Here is a 21555-nt window from a genome sequence, read left to right on the forward strand (position 1 = left end):
AAAGACAGATATATATGACTGCAGATCAATGCAAATGTCTAAGCAAATTAAATTAAATCAAATCATGAACTTCATGAACATGAAGTTTGGGCACTAAGTCAGATCTTAGAGCAAATGCTTTGTGAAGCCAGCTGGGACTCTGTCTGTTCTTTCTGTTCTTGATTTAGCACACACAGCATGTCTAGGATCTACCCACAAATGTTCAGTGATGTTCAGGTCAGGGGACTGTGAGGGCCGTTCCAAAAGCCCCAGCTTGTGTTTCTTGAAGTGGTTCATGGTGGATTTTGAGGTCTGCTTTGGATCATTGTCCTGTTGTAGAAGCCAGCAACTTTTCATTTTTACTTTCTTGGCTGACTGCAGGACATCTGCATCCACAATGAGCTGATATTTAGTGGAATCCATCACTAAGTACTAGTAATATTTCCTTTCACTCTTACTCAGATAGATAGATAGATAGTGAAGGGTGGCTCCAGGCTGATGACCCTGCAGTCAGCCTAATGACACCATCAGAGGTGAGACAGGCAGAAATGTCCAGCCGGTGGACCCACCTGTGCTCTCACAACTGGCAATAAACTCTATGACTTTAATTTGAGTTTTCATGTTCTGAGTGATTGATTGAGTGAAGGACATAACGCATGTGTTTTCTTGGTTTTTGTTCAGTCTAGTTGCATAGTTCAACATAATCTCAATGTGTTGGAATAAAGTTCACAATAATGAGAATGAAAATATGGAACTCTGTTAACAAAAGGCAAAGATTTTCTTTCACTATTATTATAAAACCACAATCTTTCTTTCTTTTAGATCTATTAGATGGATTTATGGACAACCATTACTTCAAACTATAAACAGGACAGCAGGCACCTGGAGGCCAGAGAAAGACATACAAGATCACCCTCAAAAAGCTCCACAGCAGTGCCACCTACTGGGAAGACACTGCTCAAAACAGACCAACATGTTTTATTATTATATTATATATTATATATATTATATTTATTTATTCCTTGCTACCTATTTATTTTATGCTATTATTGTGTTGTGTGTAAACTGTTCATGTGCCTTGTATTGCCCCCCAGGGGACAAATAAAGTTCTTGATTGGTTGGTTGATTGGTTGATTGATTGATTGCTAATCTTCAGGATTTCAAATACATAATGACATAAGATCAACAAGAATAAATACAATTAAAGTCAGTTCTATTATCCAGTTATTTTTTAACATAAAGCAGTTACCAATTAGGGACAATGTAGAGTGGGCAATAACTGAAGTTGCATGTCTTTGAATTTACTGATATCATTTTATTTATATAGCGCCTTCCACAATCAAAATGGTCAAAAAGCGCTTTACAAAGACCCACAGCCTGACCCCAGAGCAAGCACTTAAGGCGACAGTGGCAAGGAAAAACTCCCTTTCAACAGGAAGAAACCTTGGGCAGAACCTGGCTCATATGGGGGACCCTCCTGCCGAAGGCCGGGCTGGGTGAAAGGAGGCGTCCAGTTCTGATGACAGATGCGTTACAACTTCGGCTCCTGGACACAACAACACACACAAAGAAAGTGAGAACAGAGTCTCAGATCATAACAGTGCATGTGTGAACAATGTGAACTGTGGCTCATACCATGGTTTTGATGATAAGTGAGACAGGTGACTCTGTGGCTCAGACCGGGAATCAAGTCATGTGATCCTGATGGATGAAGAGAGACAAAGCATGAGATAAACAGGTTAGAGATGTTGGATTCAAGAGACACACACTCTACAATGCTGTGCAAAAAGCATGACACTGACACACACATACAGTCCAGCTTACCTGTAGGGAGTCTCCCCATAGAAAATGGCTGATTCCTGGTTAGAGTCCTAGCATCCTGACGCCTCCGGTCCAGAGCTCCTTTGTGATATGACTGGAAACCAACAGAAACATGAGAATAATGCCTATTTTTAAAACATAATGACAGATGGAACTGTCTTGTTCAAGTTTAAGGGCTGGCATTTTCAAATGTGAACTGTAGCTCATACCGTGGTTTTGATGATAAGTGAGACAAGTGACTCTGTGGGTCCTGGACCCAACAAAGTTGTTGCTCAGACCGGGAATCAAGTCATGTGATCCTGATGGATGAAGAGAGACAAAGCATGAGATAAACAGGTGAGAGATGTTGGACTCAAGAGACACACACTCTACAATGCTGTGCACACACAACATGACACTGACACACACATACACTCCAACTTACCTGTAGGGAGTCTCCCCATAGCAAATGGCTATGGGGAGACTCCCCATAGCAAATGGCTGATTCCTGGTTAGAGTCTTACAACTGCATATAAGGCTGGAAGAAGAGGTGAATAACTTTGGAGGTGGTATAAAGCCGAAATAACTTTGTGGTGTCGTAGATCAGAAAAGTTGCTCCTTCTTGGTCTCTTGAGTCCTGCTTCTCCAGCTGTTTTGCGTTGTGTGTCGGTCACTGAGCGATCCGGGACTGAAATAAGAACTGAGACGTCAAAGCTCCAAGTTAGACCTTTGTTACGTCATGACTGTAAAACCACACCCACACACACGCACGCACGCACACGCACATTTCTGAATGCGGTCTGCTTAATGGTGGGTCTTTTTTGTAATGAGGAAAAACAAACAGCCGAAAGCGGCAGTAATACTGATGACACAGTGACCTGCAGGCTCAGCAGCAGGCGCAGGTTGGTGTCAGTGGACTGTTGCTGCCACCGTGTGTTTCACGGCTGGTTTTGCTCACACAGATCTGTGCAGGCTCTTCACTCATGGATGAACATTCAAGTTGAAGACAGTGATACTTTAGCTCCTCAGCGGACCTAAATGCTGAAGCTGTCAATGATTCCCGACCAGGAATGTCAATCAAAGCAGCCACACCTCCCCCAAATGTACCCTTCTTTAAGGCCTAATATTTCATCAATATGGGAATCATTTTAAGTTTAGAATGACTATATTTAACTTAGACCCCTACAGCTAACTAACATTATCACTACAAAACAGCCATAACCTCTACCTCTACATCTGTTACAAACAGGCACCCAACCGTGCGGAGGCATACCACCATGCAGTACTTCTAGTTTCTGCAATCTATGGTCAAGACCAAGAAACAGGACACCACAGGTGGACAATCATACATAACCCCGAGTAACACGGTGTCTATCTATGATACTGAAAGTGCAATAATATTATTTACTTTGTGTGCTCTTTTTTAGCCAATAGCATTATGTTACATGTTGTTTTTTAATTAAACAATAACAACAATAAACAAGAGGTTTACAAAATCAAAGTCAAGAAATAAATGATTTTTGAATTGTAACCAATGTAAATGACCTGTAGATGGTGCTGTTGACTGTTTCATTTCAAATATGTTTGAACTATTCCTGATTTACTTTTTAAAGGTTGTCACTGATATCCAGTGAGATCCTTACAGTGTTGATTAAAGACAAAAAAAAACAAAAAAACAAAAAACAAAACACCTGACACTGAGAGGAGACTGCAGGGAGACTGTAGAGGGACACTCTGCTGGGGGGCTGACTCTCACATGACCTGCAGTTTTTCTGCTTTTCGTTTTCTCACTAGCGATGTAAGAAACACATGAGTAACCAGGCTACTTATGTTCCATACAAACATTATATAATGTGATCCACAGCACAAATCATAATCAGGATATGGATAATACTGTATGTACCATCCCACCAAACCACCACAATGTTCTCCATTAAAACTCGGAAGGCTTTGAGAGCGAGTGGCCTGCTGAGCCATAAAATCTATGACAAATATAAAAATAAATTAGTTTCAGTTTCAGTTATTTGATAGCAGCAGTGACTATAGAGAGTGAGCTGCTGTTCTCCATCAGCAGGTGAACAAGGCTCTCAGTGCTGTTGTTAGTTTGGATTTTTGTTGATGCTGAGGTGAATGAGTGTCTTGTATGATTAAGAAAAGAAGAATTAACATAAATATTGTATCTTAAAACGTGGTCAGCACTGTCATAAAAGAAAGTCTCGTGTGAAGTAGTATATTAAGTATCATATCAACAACTGCTATTCAGTAGAAAAATGACATGTACAGGCATCACGGTGACTAGTGCCTGCATAGCAGGATCGAGTGTGCATGTAAAAATAACTAACAAATGGACTTATGTTATTAATAGAAAGTATTGTAAAATTATTATAATTGTCATATTTCATTCTAATGAAAAACTCTGATCCCCTGAGGGGCAACAAAGCACTGTCCAGAGACAGCCCTGTCCTCTGTGTAGTTTAGTTATCTCGCGATATGTCGCAGCCGTTATTCTCCAAGGAGAACGTACGCATTTTACTTTGACGTACGTCGCCTCAATCACTTGCCGTTGCGTCGGATAATGTGCGTATCCCATTACTACTACTTTTCAGAGTTGAGTGCCGAGTTTGTTAGAGGGAATGTCAAGCGGAGAAACATTGGTTAGTGAGGCAGACGGGAACGGCGGCATAATGGGTAAGTTTCCTCACAATTTCAAATCCTTCCTGTTCTGTTGCGCATGTAGTGTTGACCCAGGTGCAACGCTAACTTTGCGAATAGTTGGTCTTTGTTTAGCGAACAGTTTTCTATGTAAACGAAACGAAAAGCTTGGAAAATAAAGTGGGATCCCGCTCGGGATAGTCCCCTTAGTGTTTAACGTTAGCCTAGCCCCGGGTAACTGCTGTATGAAAGTCTCATGTGAAAGTCTGATAGTTTAATGTCTCGTTGCTTTTTTTCGGGAAGCGTAGCTACACAACCTCGCTAATTATTGTGGTCTTCCGGTAAATTTGGCGAATAACCTTCACACCTATTTTAGAGCTAAAGTTAACCTACTTCACGCTGGTTGCTGCCGCCCACCATGCTCTGTTATGGTGTAACGTTAACCCAAGGCTATTGGTAACATAATGGGGAGTAAAAACCATGAAGCTAAAAGTTGACATTCCTTAGCTATATCTGCTGCTTGGTGTTTTCGACGCACGCCGAATTGGAGAGTGGATTTTAATGAGTGCTAGACTTACTTGCAATATACTAACACGTCTAGCAGTTAAGTTCAACGTTGTAGTGTGGCACTATTGTTAGATTTATGAATGGAGTTTGGCGAGGAGTTCTCTAAATAGCGTTTAGTACTGGACGTTATCACTGTAGCGATAATGTCGTAATTGGCTCTTACGTTAGCCTGGTATTTCCTGTGTTTTTGTCATGAGTGAGTAGAGACGTAGTTAAGCCTGTTCATTACAGGAGCAGTGTAAACTTTGGGCTGTTGCAGAGTGTGAGGAGGAATGAGCTGTGTAGGTTAACGTTATCCTCCCAGGTGGTTAAACAGGTCAGCCCGCAACACTGAAAGCAGAAAACTTGTCAGCTTAGTCTAACAGTCTAATCTTAAGTCTCAGGACAGTGTTTTAACCGCGCAAGCGCAACGACAAGCGCAAAAAAAAAAGCGTGCATCCTGGGCCCGCGGACCGTGTGTGTGTGTGTGTGTGTGTGTGTGTGTGTGTGTGACTGTGTGTCTGTGCGCACCTGCTGTTGTGGTTCAGGGTTTGGGTTCATGTCGGTGCAGCAGCGCAAAGTGCAACAGGGCTGGCGGAGGTGGAATATAAATTGGAGGGTGTGGTGATTATTAAATCCGGTCTTTGACATCGCATCACTGGCCTCATCGTCTCCGAAACAGATGTACCAATCACAGAGACGCATGACAGCTCAACAAATGGAAGGAGTCTGCTCCAGGAAATCATTTTGATCGTCTGGATGGTGCAGAGTGGCACGACCTGAACACAGGGCACCTCCAGTCTGCAGCCAGTGGCAGAAGGTGTTTTACTTGTACCATGATGATAGGACTAAATAATGTTTTTTTTTAGGCTATTTGTATCACCACAATCTTACACTATTTCAGTTGAATTCTATTTTATTTGTCACTGTAACACATTCTGAGCGCGAAGTCTAAGACACATTTTTTTCCACCAAAATACCAACAGCTTACTCCGCACTGCCTGATTTGAATGAGCTTCTCTTCTGTTAGTGCCTCTGCTCCCACCTGTGCACCGTGTGCTCTGCACTTGACACCTTAAATACCACAAAGACAGTCAAAGCCAATTTTAAGGTCAGGAAACTACCAAACTGTCGGAGAGCTGTTTGTACTTGTCTTTACACGGCCACAAAAAATAGGGCCCTCAGTGTGATGTCAAGTAGATTACTAGATCATCTCCATCAACAGTCACAGGATCATTTCTCAATTTAGCAATTGCATGTTGATCTGTGACGTCCTTGATTTAACCTGTTTTCCTGTTAATTTTGTGGGTGGTTTACAGGTTTAATGTGCGTGTTGTTGCATGCCTGGTAATCAAAATTAAGCCCACAACATGTTTACTCATGAAATTCAAATCTAATTGGAAGTGGTATCTCCATAACAAAGTCACACTGTACAGTTGCTGCAGTTCTTCTCTCTTTGGTCCTGAGCTGTAGGATACAGATCATTTTGATTCTACAGACTGAGTAATTCAGCATCTGAGGCTATCATGGGAATTAAATTGGTGGTATCTTGCAGCCAGAGCCGAGTGACGTACTGTCTGTGCTGTTTGCACAGCGGCAGTGACATAGCACAGATGGGCAGGTCAGGCATTCAGCCAGACTGACAGAGAGTGTCAGATGGCATGGCAGTCAAATACCAGGGGGAAGACTAGGATGACCAAGCTGAGTGTGCTCTCAGTTTGTTCAGGTGTGTCAGTGGCGTAGAGTTTAGGCCAATCAGTTCTCAGGTTATGCAGAAATGGGGGATAGATTTTCATCCTCCCTCTCTATGTAGTAAGAGGCTTGTACATACTACTCTAGTATGGCTTATCTCAGACTATCAAGTCTGCTGTCACACCACAGGCCTAAATTAAACTGTTATCTTAACAGCGATTTAAAAAAAACACACGCAAAGTAGGCAGACAAAGCAGCATTGCATGCAGGATGCAATGCTGCTGAGTTACCATGAAGCCATGATGAGCACTTTCATATGTGACAAACTTCTATTACTAATACACATCTTTGAAAAGTGGTATCTAGCAGTGAAACAGGAGTGACAAGCTGTTCAGTCGCACACAGTGACCTAACGATAATCATTAGCAGGATACGTCAATAAGAATTAGTATATCTATACATCTGTGGTATTTTCCGGTGGAACAAGAGTGGCATGTCGTTTGTTGGAATGGCAACAGCTCATCAATAATCAACGGCATCATACTACTCGGATTCGGCACCGACCACTAAAACAAATGGCGTGCCATCAGCCACTTCCTCATCTTTGCATGGCTGCAGACAGTGCTGTGCTATGGACTCTGCATAACTATTGTGTGTGAGATGCTCTGAAACATCTGTTCATGTGAGTAATACTCCCTGCTCATGTGATGGAAGAATGCATATTGCATGCAGGGTGCTACTTTACCATGAAATATCATTCTGAAAGTTAGACGGGCCAAAAGACAGGAACATGCGCAGTGTAAGGTGGTAACAGAGCTGAATACTCATTGAATGGAAACATTTCATTTAATCTTGTTTAAAGATGTAAAACCGCATGGTATTTAATGAAGATAGAGCATTGAACTGATTTGTCATAGACATGGGTTTACACATCAATAAATGTAGTGTTTGTATGATGTCTTTTGTGGCTCTAGAAGGAAAATGATCAGCTCTGACAAAATAACCATGCTGAAGTTTCAGGCTCTGAGACTGCAGATTTCTAACAGAGAGATGCCTGAAATCGCTGATTTTGTAGGAATTTGCAGAGAAGCCGAGTTGTATCAACAGAGACGTCTGGAAGAAAAACAGCGTGGGATGATGCATGAAGAGCCTCCGCTGTCCTCAGGTCGTGGGAAGGGATTTGTCAGAAAGCACTAGTATCCTCGCTGTTGCTAAATTCATAGTGTGTGCTCAGGGCCCTGCCTCTGGGCAGGTTGGACCTCCTTGTAACCCCAGCTTCCTGGAGGCTCCCCACATTGTTTCCGGTAGTGTAACAAACAGCAGAGTGCTCCGTGCCTTTTTCTGCCTGTTAATGTCACGTTGCTTTCCTGCAGTGATTTCATTTGTCGGTGATGCTGTCTCACAGTTTAAGCTGAACTCGCAGATCCTGGTTCGCTTTTAGCCAATGGAACATGCTCCGCTCCACCTTTGACAATGCTATCTGAACTATTTAATTTGCTGCTTTAAAACAAACCACGCCCTCCTTTGGTTAACACGTCTCAATATGTCAGGAAGTTATAAAACATGTTTTTTGCTCACTTTTTGCATTCGATTTGTGTAGTGCAACTGTACAGACCACAGTCAACTTACCTCAGTTCTTGTTTCTGTGATGACAGTGTAGAACCATGTAGACTCAGTAGTAAAGGCAACTTGGCTGCCTGTGACTAAAACTGACCCAAATTCAGCAAGTTATTTTTTGAATTTGTGTGCATGTGTGGTTACACTTAGAAGTTGCAACCTACATCGGAGTATGTGACACCTCTCCTGTTTGCACCTTACCCACAAAGCATCGGAATAAAGCAGCAAGCATTGTCCTCTGTGAAAGTACACAGAGACTTCATTTTCAGTGCAGCCAAGACTAACATTTTGTTTTCACTTAAATATCCCATCAGTAGTGTTGTTGTGTATTGTGTGCGTCCCTTCACCTTAGAGATGAAGCTGCGTTTTCAGCCGTTGTACACGTCGATTCAGGCTGAATGTTTGATCGCTCTGTTGTTCGTCAACTGTCTCCAGCACAGGAAGCCTGGGTGGTGGGGGGTTGGGGGGGGTTGGGGGGGGGGGGGTAGTGACCAGGGGAGTGATAGTGTGTCAGAAATGTGTGTGTGTGTCTGTTACTGTGAGGCCAGTGTGATGAGTAGAGGATGCATCAAGTTAAGCGCTCAGATTAACTGGTGACAGCTCCTGTAAACACACAGGAAATAAGTGCTCTGTGATAGTGTGTGGTTACTCCAGTGTATGTCTGCCTTTGTCGATGCACAGTGCACCAACACAATCTATTTGAGCTAATAACATATTGAATACTGTGTAGAATTCAAACATTAAGACTTTAGTTTGGAAAGTAGTTTGTGAACCTACAAGATGATGGCATCAACAAAAGCTAAGATGAGTCCAAAGGCAGAAAGCAGAATGAACAGTGAGGTGAAACAGAAGCCCAGAGTAACAGCTAAAGGCTTAATGTGCACATTGTGGTGACATGGTTGCAGGGAGCATGGTATCCATGGCAGGACACCACAGAGGAAGCTGCAGCTCTCTGTCAGCATCCTGACACTTTAAAACGCTACTGGAAAAATGTTTTGTGGGCTGAAACTAAAGTTGAATTGTTTGGGAAGAACTTGCAGCACTATACACCAGCATGAAAATATCACTCTAAAGCTGAAGCACAGCGGAGGAAGCATCATGATTTGGGGCTTTGCTGCAAATGAATTCCCAAGTTTATCAAGGTGTTGTACTGGATAATGTCAGGTCGGCTGTCAGCAGCAGAAGCTGTGTGATGCAGCAGTGAACCTGAACATTGAAGTAAATCTAATACAGAATGATCTCAGTCCACCTTTATGAGTGGACCAGTCAGAGCGTGCAGAGATGTTCACACCAGACGTACGGAGACTGTGGCTGAACTGGAGCAGTTTTGTAGTTTGCTGCTGAAGGATGTTTGTCGGTCATGTTTAACGGATGTGTTCCATAAAGACAGTAAAGTGTATTATAGGTTTTTGGTGTGTTATTAGTACATTGTGTTTGTCTACACTTAGTGACTTTGCTGAAGATCAGGTCACGTTTTATGACCAGTTAATGCAGAAAAGGTCCAAATGGTTCGTATGTGGTACTTTTTCATGCTTCTGTATATATGATACAAGATTCTTAAAGCCAACACCAATATTTGATACTTGTCTGTAAAATGTATTGGCAGGTGCTTGTTTTTTTTTTTTTAACAAAATCAGACAGTGTGCAGTTTTTGAATAATAACCACAAAGGGAACAATAGTAAAAGTTTTACAACAGTAAAACTTGGCAGTGAATCCCCAGTTTTCTGCTTAAATAAATCTGAGAGATCTTGATGGGATCTTGTCCTTTGTCGGGTCAGGTATCATTGGACGTTTTTCTGTACTGGTGCCAGATAGATACAGGTGATAAATCTGATCACACATTCGATGCCAGCGACGAGACTTTGTTCGTTACCAGGAACAGTTTTATATGATGAAATCTTATACTCCCAGTATTTGAGACTCCCAGGTAGACTCAGTCTGTATGGATCTCCTTCACACTTCACACCTCATCTAACCTTTGTCATCACTGAACGGCTGTTTCACGTCTGTTATCTGGCAAATAGTACTGTAAAAGCCCGAAACCTGTTCTCCAGATTTATAGCAGATCTGTGAAGTTATTCCAGTCTTTTCTGGATGTTTGCATACAGTAACTCAGTGAGCTAGATTGATATTCAGTGTCTCTATGTATTTATGTATTCGTAAACCAAGAGATAGCAGATGTACCATCCTATAAACAGAGCTAAGAAAGAATTCCTGTGTCATTTAACTGATTGCTAATTTCTGGTTCTCTTCTCTCTGGTTTTGTTCCTGCCTCCTGGACCTGCCTGTGTTGACTGCTGCCGTCCTATGTCACTTCACTTACTTGTCATCCCGACAACCTGTCTGCTCTACAAATCCAGCTGTAAGTACTCTGCCTGAATCTCATCAGCCGGCAGGACCTCTGAGCTGTGTAGACTGTAATAAAAATGGCTCATATAAAATTCACAGTTCACCAAATGCTTTGTTTTATTTAATGAAATATTTGGAATTGGCCCATTTGAATCTAGACACACTTAAATGAAAATAAATTGGATCTAAGCCTTTAAATTTATTAAAAGGAGCTAATGTGAGATCTTATTTTAAATTAGGACACAGTAAAGCAGTATAAGTATTTGCACCAGATTTGATCAAAATCACAAAATTTTATGGGAATCCATTCAGTGTTTATCAACATAACTGGACCAAAGTGCTGGCCTAACTGACTGACCCACTGACGTGGCTGAAAACAATCCACTGTTCCCACTCAGCAGCTGATAACTGATAAGACTTAGTCTATACTGTGACCTGTTTTTGCACACTCTTATATATTACAGCTTGAAAGTTTGTCCTTTACAGTTGCTTTTTTGTTTTTTTGTCAACTGCTATATATATAATATTTTGTCACACTTTTTGCACTGTACATCCACTCACCGTTAGACTCCCTTCTGTCTTTAGGTGTGCTCAGTCAGACATTAGCTGTTTATGCATACACATGTATGGTTTTTGTGGCTCTTAAGTAGCATTTAGTAGTCTTAAAAGAATTAGGTGCTTTCTGAAATCTGAGCTAGCGAAAGGTACAGTGTGCCACAATCTGTGCTCATTTTCCACCACGGTCTTGTTGCCAATGGAGAAAAGTGTGAGCTGTGTTTATTTTTGGTCCACAGCAACAGAAGAACCTGGAGGGCTATGTGGGCTTTGCAAATCTCCCCAACCAAGTTTACAGAAAATCAGTCAAGAGGGGTTTTGAGTTCACGCTCATGGTTGTGGGTGAGTAACTCTCTTTTAGCACCTTTCTACATCCGCGTTTCTCCTCGGCGCGGGACACAATCGGGCATTCATCTGAGGATAACAAACGCTGATCGAGAAACACTTTCTCACTCTGTTTGCTTATTCAGCTGAGACGTTAATGCAACTACACAAGTCTTTGTGTATGTCAGAAGTTGTAGCTCCTTCTGTGCATGTCGAGCAGTCGCGAGTTTCACAGAAACGTCATGGCTGAAAGTGCTCACAGTTGTCTGTCCAAACACATTAGAGAAAGTTTTAGTTGAGGAGGTCCATATTTAAAGCAAATGTTTGCAGTTCAGCGGCACAGGCAGAGCACTACTGCTGCATGTGTGTGTCTGCGCTTGTGTGTGTGTGTGTGGCTTGTGTCTCTTGGATTGTGTGGTGGGAGGAGGCTTCCTGTCATTCCATTAATGCAGCCAAAGTCAAAGCTTGAGCAGCTGATTCGAAGGGAGGCGCACCCAAAGAACCCTTCCTTTCTCCGCTGCACGCTGTCCAGGGCTACCTGGAAGCAGGAAGCCACGCTGAATGCTTGCACGACGTCACATCCTGTCCACTGAGTTCGCCGCTTTCAGTGCCTACCTGCCTCCAGGGCTAAAGAGCCCGTCTCCATGGCAATCAGAGCACCCTCCGTGACTACATGGCTGCGTGACTACATGGCTGCGCTCATGTAGTCACGCCCTGGAGTTTCCCCCCTCTGTGCACTCTCAGGAAAGAGCCTGTTATGTGGCAATTTTGTGTGCAGCATGTAATTAGAATAGCAGGGTAATTGGAAAAGTCAGATGCTTGTCACGCTGGAGTAGATGAAGATTCAGATTGTGTGTGCTTTTCCTCTGTTTTTTTTTTTTTTTTTTTTTTTTTTTACAGTTGATGGAAGTGACATAAAATATATTTACCAACCGGGGAGAAGACACACTGGTTATGGAATTTATGGGATATTGTGGAATTTATAAATGAATATTGCAGAAAGAGAATGTGGTGAAGAGACTATATTAAAAAGTAATCTGTATCATAAATAGGGAGGACACCAGGCAGCTGCCATTCTCAGCAAAGTATGAACACAGCAGGAATTAGTACAGTTTTTTTTGGTATCTTTATCATGAGCATGTAGCACATATACAGTTAGTACACAGCCAGTGCCCACCCATCACTGAGCTTGTAAAATAATTATGTCTACATAGTGATAAAGAGAATATGTAAATGGGTGCACACTGAAAGGAGTATGCACACATAGAAACACAGAAAACAATAACATTCAGTTTACAATCTCACTGAACTGAAGCTAAGACCAGAAAGAAAAGAGCATTGCTGAATTAATGTGGTCTCAGCAGAATTTTAAGACATTTCTTTGGACTTTCTTTTTCAAATACTTTGCATATGTTTACAAAACTAAAAGTTTCCAGGAAGATGCCAAATTTGGTATAATTCTTGGGGTTCCCAGAGATTCCATCAGTATTACTGCGGCTAAACATGTCCTAAGACATCTCTTTGGACATAAGAAATAGTTTGGAAATGAAATGACACTTAATCTTCAGTGTGTTTATAAGATGTCCATGTCCATGACCTGTCCATGTTTAGTTTTTCTGGGTATGTTAACTGGAATGGAACTCTGTACTTACCAAATACAGTCATCAGACACACAATGTCATCTAATTACCACAGCTTGCATTTCATTTTTCCATCAGTGAATAAAGACACTGGAGTTGAAAGCAGTTAGAAATGACCAGTGTTATTACGTCACCACAGTGCATTAGAACTGTTTGCAATTCAAAAAGTTGATCTAAATCACTGAATTTAGATTTATATCCTGCAACAATGCTTTTAGTTAAGTAGTAAACGGTCCACTGAATCACTTTTATATAGTATATACTTTAGAGTATGCTTTAGTGTTAGTGTGAGGGGGGGGGGGGGGGGTAGCTATTGTTAGCGGACAAGTGAAAGTGGGCCAGAGCCATTTGCTGGTCAAAGTCAATATTTGGCAGTGAATTACACATTGGCAGGAACTGACCTTGATGTCGGCCGCTGCAGCCGGAGCTCACTGTGTTTGCTCCTGGTGTACAGAGAGTTGAATGTTCTCAGTTGTGTCCCTTTTGGAAAGAATACCCTCCCATAAATAAGAAGGGCTTTCAGGAGGGGAAATGGATGGCTCTGCCAACAGATATGTGTATAACACTTCTGTCATTCCCCAGACTTGTTAAACTTTTACTGTCTCTTTCCCCCTTTTTGGGGGGAAAGTCCCGTTCATAACCACAGAGAAATGGAGAGAAGATGGCTGCTTTCATATGATACTGCTGAACACACAGAATTTCCCTTTCAAAATTGAAAAGACCTCTTTTCATTTCACCTGCGTTTTACTAGCCCAGTGTATTGGGAGCCCTGTCAAATGAATTAACCTAACGCGGACTCCCCCTCAAAAGTCAAACTCTACCTGCTACCCCTCTACCAGCCTCTTCCATACAGTTGGAAGTGCCTTTGAATAAACCTCCATGGTTTACACAGCTGCTGGAAATTTCCTTTAAAGGAAGTGGTGCTGGCTGCAGGGCCTCGCAGCGAGCCAGCGGGCCTTGGCTTGGCTTGGCTTGGCGGGGCGGCTCAGCGAGTGTGGCCTGCAACTGGGATGCCTGGCTGTAATGACACTGAATGGCTTCTTTATATGTCCTGGTTCAATTAAGTGACCTGAAAGATTTTAATGAAACTCTTTTTTTCCCCAAATACATAAAGCAGTGTCCTATTTATCAGTTTTATCAGGGAACCCTGTGTCCTGGAAAATCTAGAAAATTTAATACCACTTTTCCAGTCCTGGAAAACCTGGGAAAATGAGAGAAATAGTACAATGTCCTGGAAAATTTTGTGTTGTCCTAGAAAACAGTTTTCATATTTCCATCGTTTTATTTTGCTGACAGTGAACTGTCAGATGTCTGCAACAGCTGCAGCTATGTTCAGGGACTGTTCAGCTTTTGAATGCATCTTGAATCATGCCACGTTGGTGAACACAGCATGCACTTCCCGAATTAAAAAAAAAAATGTAAGTGAATCAATCCTTTGTACGCAAACATAAATAACTTTTGGCTGGTGACAACCTTTAAACACGTTTATCATTTCATTATCTGCCACTTGCAGGATTATTGTTTCAACAACATATCAGTCAGTATCTAAACAGCAGCATATCATACTGTTAAGTTGGCTCGCTAGCTGTCAGTACTTGTTTGGTAACGATGGTAATCTTCAGTTTGTGTGTGTGTGTGTGTGTGTGTGCTCATGCTGTACATTGAACAAAGTTCAGTCTTTCAGAATAACTGCTGGCTATTTTAACTCTCCTGTGCTGTGTTCTTTCATCATTGTTTCCGTGGTAAGTGACACAAAAAGCACTTCAGTAAAGGTAAAAGCAGGAGACTTGAAACATACACTCACAGAACACTTTATTAGAAACACCTGTGCACCTGCTTATGCATGCAGTTATCCAAGCAGCCAATCATGTGGCAGCAGTGTAAAGCATTAAAATCCTGCAGCTTCCTAATAAAGCGCTTAATGAGTGTCGACCTTTGCAGAAGTTAAATCGTGGACGTCTGCTCTGCAGGTCCATTCTCTGGACCCATTCCATCCCTCCACATACTGGAAACTGCAGAAAAAGATCTGATGTGTGGAACTGAGCCTGAACAGCCCTGTTAAAAACTCCGCTCTGTTTTTAGCAGCTTTAGCAGAAAACACCACACTATGAGAGCGGTGAGACTGAACCACAACCCGCAAAGCTGTGACATGCGGATTCACTGCAGCGCTCTGTAAAACCAAATGTAGCTGCAGACTCAGGTGATAACTCTCTCTATTTTCATCTCACTCGTGTCATTTGAAAAATTGTAATTTAAAAATATCAGTTACAGCTGCTTTAACATTATGTTGTTTCTGCTCTGAAATGAAACATTATTTAATCCCACATCCACAGCCCTAACATTTGAAAGACTTGGCCAAGACCAGTTTCATTTATCATTTACTTCTGTTAAATCCAAATCAAGGCTTTCCTTTGTCCTACTAAATTTTACTTGCTTGATCTTTGTACATTAACACACTTTACCATTCACAAGCAGCCACAGTTACAGAAATGCTGCTGAAGTAATAATACAGCCAAACATATACCCCTTACTGTGGGTAAAGGGTCAAACCTCATACTGTGGGTTAGTGTGACAGACAGAGCAGCGGGGGAGGGGAATATTTTTCTGTCAGTCAAAGCCAATGATCATCCCATCAGATCAGAAACCCCCCCCCTCCCATCCCTTCCAAACAAGCAACCACAACTCTGACCAACCATGATCAGCATCTTCACTCCACCACCACCATCATCACTCTCAGCATTATGAGTTTGGTTCTTGTGTAACCAGATCTCCTCATTTTCCTCCTCCTTACACTGAGCCTCTACTGGGACCTGGATCAGAATCAGTCCTGCTGTTCTTGTCAGGTCTTAGCTTCCTTAATTGAAGCCGACGTTTTTATCATATACATTTCACCCACAGAACCACAGCCTCCCCCCTGGTAACCATCACAGGAGTTCACCATTCCCTTTCAGCCTTGACGAAATGTTTACAGTGCTCCTGCATGTTTCATCACAGACCAGTTCCACTCGCTGAAACATTTCTGTTAAGATTGCAAGATAAATGTGGCTCTGCCCTCTTAGGAAAATATTTATGACTCGGAGTGTGTTGAGTGAAGGATCCTTTTGTGTGATGTTTTCTTCATCATGTCGTCCTCCTCTCATGGAGCACTGAATGGCTGAGTTGTTGGCAGCGGTGGCCCATTTTTTTTTTTTTGCCTTGGCCACTTGTAAAGGTCAGGAGAAGCTCTTCGGCCACGGTGCCAGATCGGCGTGTGACTGCCTCGTCTCTCACACTGAAGCTTTTGTTTCAGCCGCTTCGTTTTTCCCCTCCGCTCACCCCAATCTTAACAGGCATACTGCTGGTGGTATTAGATTACCACAGCCAGGCCCTCCTGGTTTTCTAGCAGAGATTTTATGATTTAAGCCACAGAAGCTCCAAAAAGAACCAGCGTTTTGTATAGTGTATTTACATTGTGCTAATTAGTCAGAACATCATTTCACAGTGTTGGGGGGGGGTATCTTCTGAAGGATATACTGGTGAAATACATAATACAAATTGATACTGTACCCAAACAGTTCATTTTTTTAGTACTTTGAGATACAAACTTTTCTTTGTCTCTTTCATCTAACAAACACAAGTAACACGAGGTCTCTGCCTTAATGAAATATATATAATTAAAACCGGCACAGTTATGATTTAATTCAGACACCACCTGATCAAAGAATAAAAGCAAAGAACATCATGAATGTGTGTAGATGTTTGATGCCTGTGTTTTGGTTCTTGGCAGTTTTCCATACACGATAGACACAGTTCACAGTTCGATACACATTACTGAGATCTGTTAGCCAGCCTTGTAATATTTTCTATTACATTTTGTTGCTGAATGGACGAGTTAAAGCGCTGTATTTGTTTCCCTGAGCGACATTGTTGTACAGTTGTGTTTGGCAGAGTCCCTGACTTAGGAGTCAGTGTAGCTGATGAGAAAAGTGTGATTGGAACAGTGAGGGATGAAGAAAAAGAAAACAAGACCCAGGTTTAAAACAAAAAAACAACAATAAAAGAAGAAGAAAGAATTGATATTGATGAATGATGAATGAACTGTATCTCAAACGGTTAAAGTCTATTTTGTAATCAAGACTGCATAAGAAGATTAAGAATGGAGACTACTCCTGATTTCTGTTTTCCCTCCTTTGTTATAGTGAGACTTTGTGATGACTGTGGTGGTTTAAAATCTTCCTTCCCCTCTCCTCCCTTCCCATGATTCTCTGATTAGATTCCTGAAATGCAGACAGGAAAAGAATTTGGGAGGATAGAACTTCCACCCTGTCTGTCTCTTCCTTTGTGTCATGTTAACGCTTGCCTCTTAAGAAGAAAAAAAAAAAAAGACAGGGTTAAAGTTACCCATTTCCTGTACTGAAAAGAGTGAGAAGGGTTGAATCTCAAACATGTGAAGAATGTCAAACAGCAAAAGACTGCGTTAGTACTGGGGTTGATAAACATCTGGACACTCTGTCATGTTGCGCCTCCGTCTGGCATGAAAAAGGGTTTTTAAAAAAAAAAAAAACACATACAGCATGAAATGCGTCTCTGGAGTTCACTCCCATTCACTCACTCTGGCTCTTTGTCTTTCAGGGGAATCTGGGCTGGGGAAGTCGACGCTGATCAACTCACTCTTTCTGACAGACCTGTACTCCCCTGAATACCCGGGTCCTTCGCATAGAATAAAAAAAACTGTTCAGGTAATCTTTTTTTTTTTCTTCTTCTTCTTCTTCTTCCGGAGACTCCCACATCATTCTTCTCTTCCAGTGTCAACACTGTAGTAAATTCACCCATTGACAAATTGGTACCTTTCTGTGTTCACTGTGGATCTACCCCCTCTGTGATCTCGACCCACCTACTAATTTTTTCATCTCATAAAGAGCCAAAGGTTTTTCTGTTAATTGAAACATGATAGGCTGACTTCACCCCCCCCGTCACTGGCCAGTTAAAACGTCAGAGCCTGAGGCTGCTGCAGCACAGGTGTGCCCTCGCCTTTCTTCTCTCAGCGTTCCAGCTCTCAGCTGAATAGTTGCTGTGTGAGATCTTGTTTTGCGAGGCTGCTCCTTCGAGCTGCTGCCACCCAGGGAAACCGGTTCGTCTGCTTTAACAAAGAGATAGTTTGCTTGCCAAAGGCAAAATGTGTTATAATTTCAAATTAAGCAATGTAATTGGATTGTTGTGTGGTTCTACAGTTGTCACACTTCCCTGTATTAACTTGCTGTTTCAGTGGTTGCCTACTTAGGAAAGTGAAATGTACAACATTGCACAAATAAACAGGGATTTACATAAAGATTTATAGTTTTGTTGAGTCACTAAATCTTCTCCAAACCAGGACCATTACTGTGTTTACACCACAATGATCTGCAATTTAGGATAAAACCTAAAACACTTGACGGTCCCACCTAGATGGCATTTCTAGAGCTAAACCTTTGATGGTGAAAAATAAATTACATACCACAGTAGGCATTAAACACCACAAAGCTAGGGATGGCCTGTTACCATTTCAAACCTTTATGGTGCCTTTAAAGGCCCCGTAAACTCAATTTGTCAGTCATTTCTATGAGTGATGGGGTCCAACATGAATTAAAATCTTTCTGCTATCAGTGTTAGAACAGATTTTTTTGGGGGGGGGGGGGGGGGGGGCATTTTGTGTTCTCTGTGCTCTTTACTGGTTTGTAGTGGGAAGTGGGCGGGGTTCGGTTGCACAGCAGAGGCATGCTTGTCTGCTGTCAATCAAATATTAAACCAAAACCACATAGTCCTGTTGAAGCAGATTAGTTTTGCATTGTTTCAGTTTTAGTAACAATACGTTAGCGTGTTTGTTCCTAACCTTAACTTTGGTTGTTGCGTATTTAGTCATAGATATTTAATGTTATGCTGTTTTAAAACTCAGCTCATTTTATTAAACGGTATTGGCTGTTAGCTCATTTATATGAATGACCTCTCTCATAGTACGTAGTACGTAGACGTGCTCCTCTCTCCCTCCCTCCCCTCTCTCTTCCTGCTGTGTTATGCTCTGTCCGGCCCTTCCCCTACATCCTCGTGGTCACTGTCTCAGCTAATGCATTAATCGGTAGCTTGTTAGCCTGTGAGTCAGCTTCGTCACGTCACATATTGATCCACAGCTCAGAGGTCCCACCCCTGAATCTAGTCCTCTCTGACTAGTTGGACGGGTGTGGCTCCCTCCAAAACTTTAAAAGGGACTATCTTGGGGGTTCTTGGGGGTCACAGATCTTTCCACATCAAGATATATTTGGGAGCATATTTCAACTAAAAAAAAATATTAGGAAAAAAGTTTCGTACCGTAGCTTTGAGCATCAAAGATGACTATGTGTGACTATGCCAAGAAGGAAGCTAACAGGAGCGATAGTGAACATATGAGGCGTGTGGTTTATGCCCCCAGTTTTCAGTCTTTGATGCCGTTTGCAGTGACGGTGCAGTTTGCTCAGGTAGAGCTCAGAGCTGCATAGTTTCACTTAAACTTCCCTTTGAAGAGTGAAAGGCGATACTGTTGGAGTGAGGCAGCTCTAACCGGCCTCTCTCTCTCCCCTGTCCTCTGCCTTCAGGAGGGAATTACAAGTGTTCACTTTGGGTTCATGTACAGTAGATCAGCTGCAAGTGGAGCATCTTCCCTTCTCCTGCTCCTTGTGATCTGCTGCTTTGCTCTAAATCTCCTCTAATCCCTGGCAACACACTGAGGGGACTCTGTCTACCCTCGCCGTACTGCTGCTTCCAATTTGTTAACCTGCCCATTACACCTCCTCAGCTCTTCTTAAAAGTTTAAATGAGATTTAGGCTGTCTGTTGGCTCTCAGGCTGAGCGTTTCGGGATTCCTCACAGTTTTCAGTCCCAAGGGGAGAATGTGTTCTGAAGTTAAACGTACTGTATGTGATTATGTGTTGCTTGTTTATCCTTTCAAGGACCAAGACGATAATGGAGAACAGAGAGCTCGTCTTTTTCTCTCTCCAAGAACCACAAACTAATTACATTTCAAATAATTTTGGCCATTTTTTTTTCCAAGTCGTGCCAAAGAATGTGATGAAACCCAGAGGAATGCTGTGTGTAACAGAATCCTGCTCTTTATGAAAAAAAAAAAAGGGGTGGGGGGGGGTGTGGGGGGGGGGGGGGGGGGTTGGGGGAGTTGACCAGGCGGGCTGACAGAGTGGGTGTTAAGTGTTGGAGGTGATAGGCCAGGGCAGATGTCTCTGTTGTCCCTGGTTAATAAGGCTCGGTTAGGGAGGAGAGTATACAAGGACAGGGACTTGGTGATTAGCCAACAAACTGCCATATGCACTGAGCCCAGTCTTGTTTTGGCAATGCACAGACATGCCTGTTTTTTTTTTTTCTTTTTTTTTTACATCACACACATGCTCCTGCTTCAGTGGAATTTTAGAATTACAATGACAACAGAAGTATGAAAAACGGTAAAACATCCAGCAAATCAGCAGCTCTGAGGATGGAAACACCTTGTTGATGAGAGAGGTCAGAGGTCATACTGGTTGGAGCAGACAGAAAGGCTTCGCTAACTCAGATAACCACTCTGTACAACTGGTGAACAGAAAAGCTTCTCAGAATGAACAACATGTCCAACCTTGAGGTGGATGGACTACAACAGCAGAGACCACATCAGGGTCCAGTCCTGTCAGCCAAGAACAGAGACCTGAGGCTGCAGTGGACACAGACTCACCAAAACTGGACAGATGAAGACTAGAAAAACATATCCTGGTCTGATGGATCTGGATTTCTGCTGAGGCTGCAGATGGTAGGGTCAGAGTTTGGAGTCAACATGAATCCATGGACCCAACCTGCCTTGTGTCAACAGTCCAGGCTGGTGGTGGTGGTGGAGGTGTGATGGTGTGTGTAATGTTTTCTTGATTCACTTCGGGCCTTAATACCAGTCAGTCATAGTCTGAATGCAGTAAGTAGCAAATGTAGTTGTGTACCCTGACTCCTTCATGAAGAGTTGGTTTTGGCTCTATGTATAATACAATCAAATAAGCTTGTAGATCTGTGATCCAGTCAGACACTGTTAGTGACAGTTGTACTGCTGGACAGCTTTACATTGTTGTCCTTGTGTGACATGATGTAGACAGTGTTGTTGTTCCTTTTCCCATGAGCTCACTGTCTGTGGGCAGTCTGTCTGGTTAATAGGCATGTCTTTGACTTGACTCATCTTGTTATGCAGCAGAAGAAGAGACACACTGCAGGATTCTTCAGTGTTGCCTCCTCAGCAGTCCTACACACTGAACTTTAGCTTTGTTGTAAGGTGCCATATTTGACTGTGTCAGACACAGAGAGTTTCACCCACCTGGTTATTATATGTGACATGTTCTTGTCGAGATCTGTATTTCTTCTTTTCCATATGAGTCATAAAGACCCAGT

General features: G+C 42.3%; 1 protein-coding gene and 1 long non-coding RNA gene across 3 annotated transcripts in view; one reads left to right on the plus strand and one right to left on the minus strand.

Moving 5' to 3' along the window:
* Positions 1-1368: 1368 nt before the first annotated feature.
* Positions 1369-5569, minus strand: LOC121191576. Its single transcript, XR_005895122.1, has 5 exons — positions 5509-5569; positions 2010-2479; positions 1804-1894; positions 1615-1680; positions 1369-1525 (listed from the first exon to the last, which is right to left on the minus strand). It is a non-coding gene; the product is annotated as an uncharacterized LOC121191576 (long non-coding RNA).
* LOC121191575 (septin-7) overlaps positions 4332-21555 on the plus strand; it is a 28912-nt gene continuing 11688 nt past the window's right edge. For both annotated transcript variants that reach the window (XM_041052769.1, XM_041052770.1), the window contains exons 1-4: positions 4332-4467; positions 5276-5277; positions 11431-11533; positions 17767-17873. In XM_041052769.1, coding sequence (XP_040908703.1) covers positions 4413-4467; positions 5276-5277; positions 11431-11533; positions 17767-17873 — 267 coding nt within the window. In that variant the 5' untranslated portion in view covers positions 4332-4412. The remainder of the gene's footprint in view (positions 4468-5275; positions 5278-11430; positions 11534-17766; positions 17874-21555) is intronic.

This window comes from Toxotes jaculatrix, chromosome 13 (genome assembly GCF_017976425.1).
Source record: "Toxotes jaculatrix isolate fToxJac2 chromosome 13, fToxJac2.pri, whole genome shotgun sequence".
Lineage (NCBI taxonomy): Eukaryota > Metazoa > Chordata > Actinopteri > Toxotidae > Toxotes > Toxotes jaculatrix.